Source organism: Stegastes partitus, unplaced genomic scaffold, assembly GCF_000690725.1.
Source record: "Stegastes partitus isolate 25-593 unplaced genomic scaffold, Stegastes_partitus-1.0.2 Scaffold150, whole genome shotgun sequence".
Lineage (NCBI taxonomy): Eukaryota > Metazoa > Chordata > Actinopteri > Pomacentridae > Stegastes > Stegastes partitus.
This window is the reverse complement of record NW_007577881.1, coordinates 85,592-100,500: the sequence shown is the minus strand read 5'-3', so window position 1 is coordinate 100,500 and position 14,909 is coordinate 85,592. Positions and strand designations below refer to the sequence as shown.

Sequence of the window (14,909 nt, the reverse complement as noted above, 5' to 3'; positions counted from 1 at the left end):
TGACTTTTCAGCCATTAGCATGAGGTTATCTCAGTGTGCCAGAAATAGAAACGTGATAAAATGCGAGCCGGGGGAAAACAAGACTTGACCGGCCTGCTAGACTCATTGTCAGGCCCGATCATATCACACTGCATGCGTCTATGCTTCCTTTACATGTGTTTGTTTGGGGAAGCTGGATTGAGATGATGTCTTGTTCTGGTTTTCTGAGGACATATATATGAAGTGAAGGTTATACAAGGAACAAATTCTCTGCAAGGAGTGTGTGCTGATCTCTTTGTATGTGTGCACAAGTGTTTGGTCCCATCACAGTCTCTTCATTATCTCTTGTTTAGTCAGAGCTTTCTAGATTACTGTTTCCTCTGTTATTTTTGTTTTTTTTGCGGGGGGGGGGACATTTTTCTCACCACATCCCTACCAGTTCTTTGTTTTGTCTAACCCGCCTTTACTTTTTCAGCCATGCTTTCAACTCTTTCAACACTTCTCTTTACTTTGAGCGCCACTCCCGTCATTACCTCGGCCAAACAGATCGCTGTCTCATGTCCTCGTTTATCCTCCCTGCTTTGCCGCTGTAGGTGAATTCTGGAGAATCCGGCCTGCTGTGTTTTTCTTTCCTCAACAGGGGGAGCTGCAGACGTTTCTCAGCAACACGCAGCGCTGTCCCAGTTTCCTTAACTTAATGCTGCACGATTCTTGGGCACCAGCCAGCTCTCAGGCAGCAGTTACATAAGAGCCAACATTTTTTTTTTTTCCTCCTTTTTTTTTTTTTTTTTTTTCTCTGTTTTCCTGGAATTTTAAACTCTCCACTGATGTGTGACCTTCAGTGGTAATTGGCAATAAAAGTGCAGCAGACACATCTTCCAGGAGACAGTAGCATGTGGTGCACCTCAAATGAGACAATACAGAGCAGACAAGGAGGGTCATGGGAAAATTAAGGATTTACTTTGGGTGGCGATTGGAGACTTGAGCCAACATAACACCTGTTAATTGTTTGAGGTCTGCCTCCGGTGCAGGGCCAATAGTCTGTCGTCAGCAGAGCGCCTTACCAAACCCTCCCTCTGGCCTTTTTCCCCTGAAGTCTTGCTTCCTTCGACTCTGAACAGTTACTTCCTGACTTCCCAGTGAGATGATGTTACAGCAGTGTTCACTGTGTCTGGCTGTTTTTCGGGGGGAATAAATTAAGGCTCTTGTGTTATTCTAAACCGAGAGATAGTCTGATTACTGGCAGCCCTTCCAAAAGAGATGCAACACATTTCTCTGGTCATTAAGATTGTATGACTGCCACTGTATCTCCAAATGCCCCGAAGCCCATTGTGTTTGATTGTCTGGCATTACCTCTGCTGAGATTTTTATCACACGTTCTGGGAAATATTACAATTGGAAGCGATGCCGGCAATTACGGGGTCAAAGCGTTCGCATGACGCATCTTTTTACACCTGCAAAAATAATTTAAAAAACAGAGATGAGCATCTAACAATAGTTAACAGAGCAAATGAGGTCGGATTACACAGATGACAGTAATTATGTTCCACCGCCCGGAACGGCGGTTAAATTTTGCGCTGAATTAGAAGATGTTAGCGATGGATGCTGAATATAGCTTCGGTTGCATGCTTGATGCATCACCCTTTTTTTTTTTTTTCTGTGGAAATCAATGTGTTGACGTTAGAGGAGGCTCGATAGAGGGGAATTCCTGTCCAGTTGCAAAATTAATCAGCATAAAACAGCATGACTGAGAGAGCGAGGGAGACGGATGCCCATGTTAGCTCGCATGTTTGTTGTTTGGTTTCTGACATTTGGTGCCCCCTCTGCAGTGAGGTTTTGTGTGTGTGGGTGCGTATATAAAATGTTTTCTAATGTTTGTAGTTGAAATGAATCGTTGCTTACTGAAACAGCTGAAATATGAATGTCTCTGTAGTCTATACGTTGTAATCGAATTTAATTTACTTCTGTCTTTATTTAGCTAAAGTGTTCTTTTACTGATGAGACTATGTTTTATTGTACCAAGAAACTATTAAGTCATGTAGTTTGTATTTTATTATTCGGTTGGAAAATTGATTTTTTTTTTTTCATGATTATCATCTTAATCTATTTAAATTCATTTTTCTGTGCTCACATAACAAAACCACAAGGGTGAATACTGAGTTCATTTCAACTGTTTGTTTTTTTCAGTTTTTTTTCTTCTTCTTCTGTTTCTGTCATTATTTTTTTTGAATACTCACTAAAAATGAGTTGTCTTTATAACTCACTGCGCCTCCGTCCATACAAGCCAACGTTTGCTGTTCAGACGTTAAGAAATGGTGCTTCTGAATGGGGTGTTATTCGATAACCAGGGAAATCACACCATTGCATCCTCTTTGTTAAGAAACTTTCCAGCAGCAACGGTTCGTCAGTAGTTAGACTGAAGTGCATTCTCCTGCTTTGATCTGCTGGGTTACGAATAATTCCTGTGTGGCCTTTATGAAATAGCTACAAGTATGAATGTGCATATGGCTACTGAGATGAGTGTGCATATTGTACTTTATAGTTTATTTCATTCTTCCTTTTTGAAGTAAATGCGGTGTTACAGAGGGGATGTGCAGCAACTCTTTGTAGCAGGAGTTTAAAAGGGAACAACAGAGTTCTAAACACGCCACAGTGCTGCATTTAAGCCTATGGTTAGGTGAAGGCATACATGCTTATTTCTTCTTCTTTTTTTTTTATTTTTGATATGCAGAGCTTCTGCTTTTCTCGCCGCAACAGGTTAATGCTGCTTGTCATCCGTGCTGTGCCATCAGGCTAGCCCCATGAAACTAATAACACGAGACACACATTTTAACAAATCACCACAACATTTCTCGTCTTGCTTCCTCTCCGCCTCCGGCTCTTTAAGTCACACACATTGATGATGTCCAGCTGTGCATGTTATTGGTAGAATGCTAAATACAGGCATCCGTAAGTAGAAGCCTTTTAGGGATGAGAAGTTGCCTAGATAGAGGTTTTTAGCCAAAGTGCTACTTTGTGAAGGCAGAAGCAACTAATTCAACATCTTCTAACCTTAACTAACACCATCCTTTTATTTCCAATCAGCTGGCTCCTCCGCCCGAGCCTGACGTCCCTGCAGAGGTGTGTTTAAGAACCATATTGGCCCCGCTGTCCACTAATATGGGGTTACTGCTGATCACAGATTACCATACCTCCATCCCACTATATATTTGTGCTCAGTGTTTAACATGTCCGAACAGATAAGAGTCCCAGCCCACCCTTGTGCGCTTCCTCTTTTGATGGCCCCTTCATGCATCACCCCCCCATCGCCGCTGCCTCCGTGGAACTATTACGCTACATGTGTGCCCTTGTTTTGCGCACCGCCTCCCACTTCTTCACTCACCCGTTCCGCCCTCCCTCCGTCCTTCCTGCCTCCCGTTCATCTTTCCTTCCAGCTCTTTCGTTTTTTGAGCAAAGTCCAATTTCCTGACCTTCTTTCAGTGGGATGGCGGTGAGGGTGAGGGTGGGGTGGGGAGGTGGGGTTAGTTGAAGTCATGGGTGAGGTGTTTTTCCATGCCAGATTGGTGCTTACAGTGTGTGTCAGTAGCTCACAGCTCCATTATGTAACCCCTACAGTTTTTGTTTTTTTTTCTCCCTCCCCTCTTTCTCATGGCTTGTGTTTCTCCCCCCCCTCCGGCAACTTGTCGTTCTCTTATGTAAATAATTTAGGCACTTTTGCTGCTGTGACTGTAAAGTAATGAGGGAGTCACCACATGCCAAAGAGTGCAAAGTTTAAAATTACCCACGCTTGGACGGTGGGCATTTGACTCCGCAGAGCCTGGTGTCAACGTGACGTTTAAGATGTTTTACATAAGCGAGGAAATGAGCTGTTCTGTAGATGTTCTAAAAATCAGTCCTCCCTTGCATGAAGCCTTGCATGACTTTGACCCGACCTCACGTCTCCCCAACACAACCACTTCCCTCTTAACTGCATGACTGAATTTGCACCCAATTTCCTGCATGATAGTAAAGTAACTAATTTGCACTATATTAACATCCTGTTTTGTTTTCTAATTATTTTTTCCCAAATCCCCCCCACCCCCTATTTTTTTTTTATTATTATTTTTCTTATTTTAATGCTTTCTGCTAACTCACCTCACCTTTAAGGAGCTTGATCCCAACCAGCCACTGAAGCAACTGGAGGATCAAAGGAGGGTAGGTAAACAGTTTGGTCTGGGCGCAGGCCTCCATCCTTATTGATGGTCGACAACCGACTGACTGTTGTGATGCCGTCGCAGTCGCACTGCTTCCACAGCATGGCACTCACTCACTCCCCTGTCAGTTATACGATATGTAACCTGTGAGGGAGATCAGCGGGGGGAGGGGGGCGTTAACTTTGGTTCTCCATCTCTTCTTTGATGGCTCGTCATGTGTTTGGCACACAGGGATCATGTAGTTGACAGTGCTGCTGTGATTTACACCAAACCAACATAGAGCGACGGTGAATGTCTGCATATGTTGAGATGGGAGAGGGCACAGCTTCGCCTTTGAACATCGGTGGCTGAGGTCGAAGGGCAGGGGTCATATAATAAGACTCTGTTTGTTTCCTATGTTCATCCAAAATGGACATCTTATTAGGTTAATCCTTTATGGCTCAGACCCACGTTTAACTTTCATTTATTTATACAATATTTTTATGTGATGAAACTCTTTAGAATTTTACTGAGTAGCTGTAAAATGTCCAAAACTGGATGAAAAACAAGGAACATTTTCAAGTGAAGCTATTGTAATCTTAACAAGAGATAATGAAGATTTCAATTAAATCATGTCACAAGAACAGTTTTTATTGTCTATTATGTGTACGCTTGTAAACTTTCATGTGTTCTATGGTAGGATTTACTATTAGTGTAAATTCTACATCAATATCATAGTCTTGTCCTGCTACATTAGTAACTTTGGGTTCCATTTTTTTTTACACCAGAAATCGGACTGCATCTCCTAACATCCATTTTTCCCTGCTAGGGCGAGGCTCTGCGGCAGATTTTGGTCAATCGATACTATGGGAACATCAAATCTGGCCCGAGGAGAGACAGCCTCACAAGCTTCAGCAACGGGCCACTCACTGCCGGGTCGCAGGGAAAATCACCTACAGGTGTGTGTAGCAACACAGTACCTTCGTGTCTGTGTGATTATGCTTATAAAGATAAGATCAGATGACTTTGAAATGATTAACTTGGGGGAAACTGGGTCAGTGCTGCATCAAACTCAACACAACACAACGTTGGATCAAAAATTTAAAAAATGATTTCGTTTATGTCACAATTCTGGGTATGTGGCATCCAGGAACAGATTAGTTTTCGTCTTAAAAGGACGCCTTTCAGCTTTAGTCATGCAATTCAAATGTTACTAAAGCTAAAATGAGATGAAAGCGCCGGCATAAATGGTTGCATTATGTGGCTGCAGCAGCCAGTCAGGAAACAATCTGATGGTGTGTTTTATAAGGTTTAGGGATTTTTCAGCTGCTTTAACACCGAAGGAAATCTTTTGACCATTGCAAATTTGAAGTCTGCTTAAGGAAAGAATGCACCAGTTTGTCAAAATGCTTATATGTTTTTAACCTAAGTTAAAAAGAAAAAAAAAATCTTTACCATAAGTAAGTTTGTATAGATGGAGAGTGACTTAACTGAAGTTTACCTGTAAGAGGCTCTCTGCTTACTTATTTATTATTTAGGATTATTATTATTTTTTTAAATAATAAATTGGTTTATTAACTCTTTCCAACCAGATGTGTATGTATGTAAATGGAATGTCTTCATGTCCATGTAAGTTTAGAAATATGTGCCTGTGTTGGCTGGAATGAGTTTAAAAACCATTTAAAAACTAAACAAACAAACAAAAAAAAATGGCATTGAGTAAATCCTTCGGTCAAAAGTTTCACATTTTAAAAATCAATTAAAATCATTGTGATGTTTTGCAGCAAAGTATTTCCTGATTATATTAAGTTCCTGTCATGCTGGAAATGTTTGTCCGTCAGTTACGCGGATTCGAAAGAAAAGTACGTTCAGCCGTCACCGACAATTTCCAGCGGGCGGCGTTACACACAGTGTGGGTCGAGCACACATATTTTGTGTGTGTGTGTCTTGGGTTCACGATATCACATTTTCATGCCATAAAAGAAAACAGTTAATATTACAAACTAAAGCGGTGTTGCCATCCCTCCATCTCTCAATCTTTCCTCAATTGAGACAGGCATTCACAAATCTAATAGATTGTTCCTAAGTGACATTTATTCATTCCAGCGAGTCGCTCCGTCTCTCACCACAGAGATGACTCATATTTCATCTGCAATGCTTTAGAACAGAGAAGAAGAAAAAAAAACAAAAAAAAGTAGATCTTATTCACAGTCGTGGCCTTGTACTCCATTAAGCCCTTGGAGCTCGTCTCTGTCACTGAGCATAGCGGCTCTCTCCTCAGCATAACGCCGGCCGTGTTGTTGCCAGGCGACCAGAGAGCCAAGCTCCATCTAGAATGGGATGTGTTGTTGATTCAGTGGCTCGCCAGCCAGAGATGGCTCTGATGGGTGCCGTAATCTCACCAATTCTTTCATGGCTGCCTGTGGTAGCCAGCAGCAGCCGTGGGAGTTAAAGTACCTTCATGGATTAGAGACGCATGTAATGATGTATTGTGAATGGACGGCAAAGACACCTGTTGCTGTTTGCATCTATCACAAGCGGCCCTTACCAAATGGCATCTTATATAAACCTGATTTAACTGTTTTGAATTTTTTTAAAAACACCATATGTATAATTTTAACATATTTGTAGCATTTGTCAGGTTATTCATAAGTCTTTGCTTTGTCGAAAATTATAGAAACCCCGGTGAAAATGAGTGTGGTCTATTGCTCAAGCAGGACTACCTGTGACCTTGTGTGATTTCAAAATGACTTTTCCCACACCTAGATTTCATGCAGCGCTTTCACATGGGATAAGCAAAGTCTGTGTTATACTTTAATTCACTGGCATTATTCCCAGACCTAATGCTACTATTTATAGGTTGCCACATAATAACCGCTGAGCCTGTTGAAAGACGGCAAAATGTTGCACGTCATCCGTCTCATCCGTCTTTGAGATTTTGATCTTGTAATCGTTTTGAGCCTGGCTGGTCGTTCATGATGTGTAGCAACGTGAGCTTCCTGAATTTGCTCCCAAGTTGCTGTCCAAACTTTTATTTATAATTGCCTAATCAGCTCTTGTAATTCTTGAGCAAAAAAAAGAGGCAGAAGAAAACAAAAGTCCCTACAATTGGGATTAAAATCGTGGACGACCTCTGCAATTATTACAAATTACCAAAGGTTGTCAAATACTGGGCTGCAAGGTGGCTTGAAGGTTAGTGTCCCGGTGAGGACACCCGGGATGTTTCTGTGTGGAGTTTGCATGTTCTCTCTGTGCAGAGTGGGTTCTCTCCGGGTTCTCTGGCTTCCTCCCATAAGGTCCAAAAACATGTTGAGGTTAATTGGTGATTCTAAATTGTCCGTAGGTGTCTTTAAGCGTAGCCCTGTGGTAGACTGGTGACCTGTCCAGGTGTCCCCTGCCTTCACCCTGGGATAGGCTCCAGCCCCCCGTGACCCTAGTGAGGATTAAGTGGTGTATAGATAATGGATGGATGGATAGTCAAATACTGCCAGCCTCGTGTAAACAGAGCATATGCTGGAGTGTAAAGTAGCGAAAAAGGTTAGCAATAATCTGTTTTGCATCATCTGTGCGCCTTAAAAGATTGAAAAGCAAATACTATTGTTGTCTTTAATCAATTATACTCCAGATTAAATGTCAGTTTTTATGCTGGGTTACAAGTTTGAACAATTAATGGATTATTTTCCATCGTACGTTTTGAAAAATTGGAAATAAGTGCTCTATAGTTGAAGTACTGATAATCAAGATGCTCATTTAGGTTCAGCAGTTTTGTGTCTCATTTGTTGTTATTATCGTATTTGAGTGGAGGCAAAAAAAAGGGAAAAGATGTCAGTATTTTATATTGAACATTGTTCCCCACCAGGGATAAATGTTTAGTGTCCTGCTGTCTTTGTTAGTTAAGCTAACATGTTTCTAAAATTAACGTTCTGCTCCCATTTATTATTTCAATTAGGTTCTCCGTAAAGACATCCATCAAGCTGCATGAAGTTTAAAATCAAATTATGCATTTCATAATCAAATATGATAATACACTGTGACCCATGTCCCATTATGTAACCTGTCTGAAATCTGAATGCATCAATATTAATGTAGAAGATAATCAGTTTCACTCCTGTGACCCTAGTTGTCAGCTCTGGGGTCGGAGGTCGCGGGGAGCTGAGTTTGGCGGAGGTCCAGTGCCACCTGGACAAAGAAGGCGCTTCTGATCTGGTCATTGACCTCATCATGAATGCCACTAGCGATCGGATCTTCCAGGAGAGCATATTGTTAGCCATCGCACTGCTGGAGGGAGGAAACACGGTCATCCAGGTAAGTGGGGTTACTGGGTTCAAAAGTACACAGCACCAACACTGCAGCCGAAGGTGGGTGTGAAGTTTTAATGAGGTTCAACACCTACATGTCTAGCCTGCAATTAAATGGGAGTACTAAAAGCCTTGCCTTCAGGGAGGCATGAGCAGAATCTCAACAAGGAGATGTTATCTCCGGGTTCAAAGCTGTGGTCAAGAATTTAAGTTAACACTGTAGCTGCTCAACTGCTGTCAGGTGAAAGAAAAAAAAAAAAACAAGGATGTCTTCAGGGAAAAGAAAAGAAAAGATACTCAGTTGTCAGTGTATCAGCCTGGTCGTATTTTGTAAGGTAGACTTCACACCGAGGTGCAGAAAGCATCCTGGCGTGTTTGAACTTATTGACATTTTATGTTGTGAAAAAAAAGGGAAAGTGAGCTCAGGCCATGAACCAGAAAGGAAGAGGAACAGTAGTCTGCTGGGAAAGGTCCAAGCTGTGCAGCCAAACACGTCATCACCTTCCCACAGACAGCCAGGGGTTGCTAAGGCAACTCTAACTCTTTGCAAACCTTACAGAACACAGGTTAAGAGGGGAGAGAGCCGCTCTGTTTGATACTGCATTATTCTAGCCTTGCGTGTGTGCCGGCGTCGTCTGCATGTGTGCACTAGAATATATGCGTGTATGCATTTTTCTTGCCACAGTGTGTGAGTGTACGCTGCACGTAAGGCGTCTATCAGCTTATTCTGGTTTTGTGGTTTGTGCATGTGTGCTCTTGTGTGTTGTCTTGCATAAACAGGCCCGTTGCATAATAGGCTCTTATTTGCATAGTACTGTTCGTTACCTGACAAGGCCTGACTTCCCAAAGTGTACACAAAGGCACTCACATGACTCCAGTTACATAAGCTCCTGCCTGCCTGCCTCTCTGCCTGGGTGAATCACACCCAGAGCTCCAGGCCTTCTAACATTCCTATCAGACTCTTAACTGGGTCATGCTTTGCTGGTGGAAAGAGGGCAATAAAAGGCACAACCTCTCAGAGGCCTCAGGAGAGATCCAGTAGATGTGAGATATTCTCTGCTGCTACCTGAGGAAATACCGCTCCCTGTAATCCTCCCTCAGGGGCAGATGCACTCATCAAACTGCCTGACTTAGCTGTCACTTCATGTGCTGAATGACCCTTTAGAGGTCAGGGCATAATGAAGAAGCTCAGCTGAAGGTAGCCTGTTGCATGCATTGCGGCCTGGGCGTGGATGTTTTTGGGTTTGTTCTGCGCCGCTGTAAAGACTTGTGTGAGTCACGGGTTTGAATGTACAGGTTTGACACGTTAAACTGTCGAACTTATTTGCATGAATTACAGACGATCAACAGTAAATGTCTACCTGTGACACCTACTGTGACAAGTAATACATTTGCTGGTTAAAAACAAAAATTAAACTGACCTTGATAAAGCAGTTCATTGGTTTTGCCATTGTAAAAGAGCTTCTTGTCTCAGAAAATAAAGTTAGGTGTTTTTCTGCTCCTTTGGCATGATGCAGGGACAAGGAAGCTTTGTTGGAGAGTCACGTATGGTCCAGAGTGATTTTCAACATATCAGCAGATGCGTCACATTTCCCTGTCTTACACAACGATTGGTTGCCTGCCCGCCTTTTAGGACAGAAGAGTTCTTGTTGTCTAAATGAAAAGCAGGACAAAAACATGCCCACAGACTTCTCCAAGCAGTCTTCTTGTTTGTTTTTGAGGTAATCCAGGGTTGTAGCCTGGCCAACAAAATTTCTGGGAAAAGCAAGTGCAAGAGAGGAAAATTGAAAGTTCGAAGTTGGCTACAGGAAAAAAGAAAAAGTCATCCAGGGCCTTAGGGCTCTGTGCTGGTGGAGCTGGATGTGGCAGCTCTGAGGGCCAGGGGTAAGTGTGTTAGTGAATACAAAAAGAAATGGGTCAGGTCAGTCCGAAAAGCCCATTTCCCAGCTTGCCCGAACAGGCCACCACCACAGCTTCCTTCCCCAGCCGGGATCATCTGTTGGTCAAAATAATTAGCCGTCTGACCGCGTGCTGCAACACCAAGTGAAGAATATTCCAGACTCACAAAATGAACCGAATGTTTAGTCCCTTCTTATTTAGTCGGGTGACATCCTTTACAGCGACAAACTGTATGTCTAAGGACTGTTATTTAGCTGTAAAAGCAGTCTGTGACTTAGGTTTTGCTTTTGCTTATTCATACTTTGCACTTGGTTTTTCCTTGACATTCAAAAAATACCCTTCGTTAAGTTTCCAAAACAGTCACAGTCACACCTGGGTTAAGTTCATTTGATGTGAGTTCACACTAAAAAAATTGAGGTTTAGAAACTTTCAATCAGCGTGTTAATCACTGAGTCACGAGAACCCTGTCGACATACGCCGTCTTTGTATGGTAAGAATCCCCCCCTTTCTTTTAATATGCAATTAATGTTACATGAACAAGGAATATTTTTATTGCAGTCTCAATATTTAACTTTAAGCTTCACTTAAAGACTTATTTTCATTGCTTTTCAAGGCATTTGCCCGTACACTGAAACTTTTCTGTGGTTTGCTTAACACATCATACCTCAAATGCCATGTGTTTCAAAGGGTAACGCAAACACCAGTAAAAACCGACCCCCTCATGCGGTCGTACTAGCTGTCACGTAATAGCAGTCCTTGCTTGGTTAGTCGAAGCGAGAGCAGTTTCTTCCCTCGTGATCTCGTAAAGTGACGACATAAATTGAAATATGTCCATTAATTTAAGGATAATTTACTGGGTTGTTTGCAAATTTTGACTTTGAAGAAGAAAAATCTGACAATAAAAGATCCTCTGCTCCATCCTTTGCTGCATACACATGTCAAACATGAGTTATTGACCTACATATCTTGCCAAAAATAATCAAAGTCTGCATGGATCCCCCCGTGGACAAGAAAACATGCTGTGCGACACGTATGCTCACACCTTGCAGGTTATTTGGTGATAAGAAGCAAATACCGTGACACTCCTGGAGTAACATAAGCAGGCACGTTGCAAACGCACTGTATCGCAGCATGAAACTACACTCTCGCATACTCATCTGTACACCCCATCAGCACATGCACACACGCACATACGCTGCAGGATATACTTAGAGGCAAGACAGCTTATTCCAAAAACAGCCCTTAAAGAGAGAGAGAGTGTGCGCTTGTATGTGTTATGTAAGTGAAGAAGTGTAAAAATCTCTGCTCCTCCCAGCCCACCATCCATCTTCTCAACGCTGGCTTCGTGACCTCAGTTCCCCAACTGTCACAGGAGCGAACAGGTGCCACCGCTCTTACTCAATAGGCTTGTTGTGGCACGCCGCTACCCTCAGCCCCTTCCAGGCATGATTTACTCCCCCACCTCCCCTACTCCCCACCTCTGCTCAGTTCAAGTTCACTTTACAGCTACCTCTTGGAAAGCTTTAAAAAGATTCTGCAAAGTGAGTTTCCAGGCATCAGCTCCATCAACATACCAGCTCGCTTAACTACAGAGCGGGCAAGGGATTCTTCTTTTACACCCCAATTTATAGAAGTTTAATTATTCGTTCTTATGCAGCTGTTTAGTCAGATCATTTACATTTTAGCTGTCACTTGATATGTTTTTTTTTTTTTTTGTTTGGTTTTTTGGCTGCGCAGGTTTCTGAGAAAGCCCACTCACGTGTAGTTGGCTCTGGTTTAAACCTACTATCTGCCAGTCTCGTCAAAGCTGCAAAGAGCGGATCTCTGTGGATACCAGCTGGGTGGTGGCAGAGTGCGCAACCGAAGCCCTCCAATAAGCACAGAGATGGCTTTGTCACTCACCAAGGTGTCAGGCTGCAAAAGCAGGAGACGGATAAAAAGAAAGAGGGAGCTGGTGGTATAAACAGGCCTTACATAACTGGCCCGTGTTGATGCCAGGAGCCGGGGTGGCAGCTGACGGGAAACGGAGAGAAAAGTAGAAGTGCAGAATAATCAGAAAGGAGGCCCCCGCTGTGCCACCATGTTGATCCTGGAGAATAGGAGGCAGAATTACGAGTCGACCTAAACCTGCTGCGCCGAACATGACTGCAGCAGCAGGATCAGCACAGCTCCCAGGAGGCTTAATGGCTCTATAGTGGGACACATAGAGAGTTAATCTGCCTCAGGGGGGAAAAAGCCGAGGCTGATTGGCTGACTGACCGTTTTCCTTAAAGAATGACTCAGCAGTCAGCAGAAGCAGGTGTTAACCGCATTGTTCGAAGGGGTTCTTATCAAAGTTGTTATCTGGACTTTTATTCTCTTATGTAAGACGGTGCATCGTTGAATTGTGACTTATCGCGCTCCTGACCACATGCACACCCAATCGTTTCAACAGTCCTTCAACCCATTTGTCTGGCCAGAACGTTCTGGGCCTTGACAAAGTTGTTCAGCTCTTTATAATGTCTATTTTTTTTCCCACATCGAACACATAGATTTGATTGTTTTCAAGGTAACCCAGGGTTGTAAAGCCAATGATAGAGATCCTACCAATTTCTCCCACATCCACCACGCCGGCTGCAAAAACTGTCAGTGCTTTTCATGTTATTTGCAAGTATGTGTGTATTATGTTTGATTTAGACTTGAGATCCAAACATAGTGAAAGAAATTAGACTCATTCATTGAGTGACTTACCAATAAACAATATTTTCATGCTCCAAGAATAACAGTATTTTTTCATGTCACCTATGGAGATGGCTATAATTCATGTTTTTTTTTTTTATATACTTGTGCTGACGTAGACACTAAACTTGTTTCAATACTTTGCTTTAACAACAAAGCAGTCAAGCTCGTAAAAGGGTAAATGTCATGTAAAAACGATGACACCTTTGATTTGAACCTGTAATCAACCACTCTGAGGAAGCGCTTTATGGAAGCTTGTGACTATTTGTGATGCTCTGCCGCAGACTCAGTTTGATCAGTTAAAAACCAGGAAGGTTTGATACTCGGTCTTGACTTTGTGCAGACAGAGAACAGGACAGCAACTGTAGCATGCTGTCCTTTTGCCTTCGGCATATATGACGGACAAGTGTTGACAAATTTATTCCCTTCGAATTGGTGAAGAAATTGAGTTTTTATGGGCACAGTCATGAGATCTATTTAATATGGTAATCTTGTAAAGCTGCTATCCTGGAGCTGTTGTCTCTGTCTGGAGAAGTATGCCTGCTTGCATAAGCCCGACTGTTAATCAGATCACTATCAATGAATGACCCTATCTTGTCGACAACATGATGTTAACATCTTGAAAAACAAGCAAGAACAAACTGTTGCATAAACGAGCAGGAAAACAACTTAATACATTAAGTGCTCTGCTTCCCTCAGGACTCCGGTCAGGTGATTCTGCAGAGATTCGGCACTCAATAGGTTTCACTGTTTCGTACTTTCAAAGATTTCCTACACAGATCTGTTACTTTCGCACCATGCGCTGCACTTGTACGTCGATTCACAGTTTGCATGTTTTTCCCTCTGAGAAACTAAACTGAGTTAAGCGAAACCTGGAAAGAGTCTTATGTAACAGGCTTTCCAAACTGCCCTAGAATCTCTGTATGCGATAACTCCTGTTTGCATCAAACCCCCCCCCTCCAACCTCTCCTCCCACTTTCGGACCCGTCCTCCTCCCCTCTCACACCACACGCTTACTTCGTGCCGTCCTGGCAGTGAAAAGTAGGACAGGGTTTTCCTCTCTCCCGCTCCCACTGCCTCGCTCTCCCTCTGTGGGCTGATGTAACAGCGTTAGAGCCGAGGCGCTGTGTGCCCTCACTGTAACCACTCAGCTGATTACAGGTCTTATGTAAGGAGGAATTGTTGAGAGGAAAATGGGACAGAACATATGAGCCTGTTGCAGAAAAACAACAGCTTCATGCACACGAGGCTTTCAAACAAGATTGCCCTTTGTGTAGTTAAGTTAGAGGCAGAACATTTCCTTCCTCACCCTGACTTCATAAACTGCTTACTCATACTGGAACAAACTTGTCTGCTGCATAGTTGAAAAGCTCATAAAAGCAAAGATTTGTGGTCTTCTACCATCCCAGAAATGTAGTTTTTATTGTCGCACAACCCAATTATATGAACTCGAGCTATTCTTGAGGTGGGATCACACCAGCTGCGACACCCGTCAACATGTTGACATTCTGACCCATGTGTGCTCAGTAAGTACTCGGACCACACCCTTCTTTGAGCTCAGCCTTTTATTTTGATTGCAGCTGCACACCTGTAAAGTTTCGTGACTGCATCTTGCACAGTTTTGTCACAATAACTAGCTCTGTGGTAGTTCCCGCTAAAGAAGGTGTGTCCATGACCACATTCTACAATGATGAGACGCTCACACAGACGGACAAACAGACAGTCAAAAACAATGCCAGCTGAGCTATCGTCGCCAGTAACCAGTTTCTTCAGCTGTGTGTGTTGACTTGTAAAGACATATACGTGCTCACTTGTGGAGTTTGTGCACAAAGTGTGGCATCAG

At 42.9% G+C, this 14,909-nt stretch overlaps 1 protein-coding gene across 1 annotated transcript in view; it reads left to right on the top strand.

The window, feature by feature from the left end:
* LOC103355429 (inositol 1,4,5-trisphosphate receptor type 1-like) overlaps positions 1 to 14,909 on the top strand; it is a 91,926-nt gene that overhangs the window by 42,980 nt on the left and 34,037 nt on the right. Inside the window, exons 39-40 of the mRNA XM_008279225.1 lie at positions 4,981 to 5,110; positions 8,272 to 8,456. Of these exons, the coding sequence (XP_008277447.1) occupies positions 4,981 to 5,110; positions 8,272 to 8,456 (315 nt within the window). The remainder of the gene's footprint in view (positions 1 to 4,980; positions 5,111 to 8,271; positions 8,457 to 14,909) is intronic.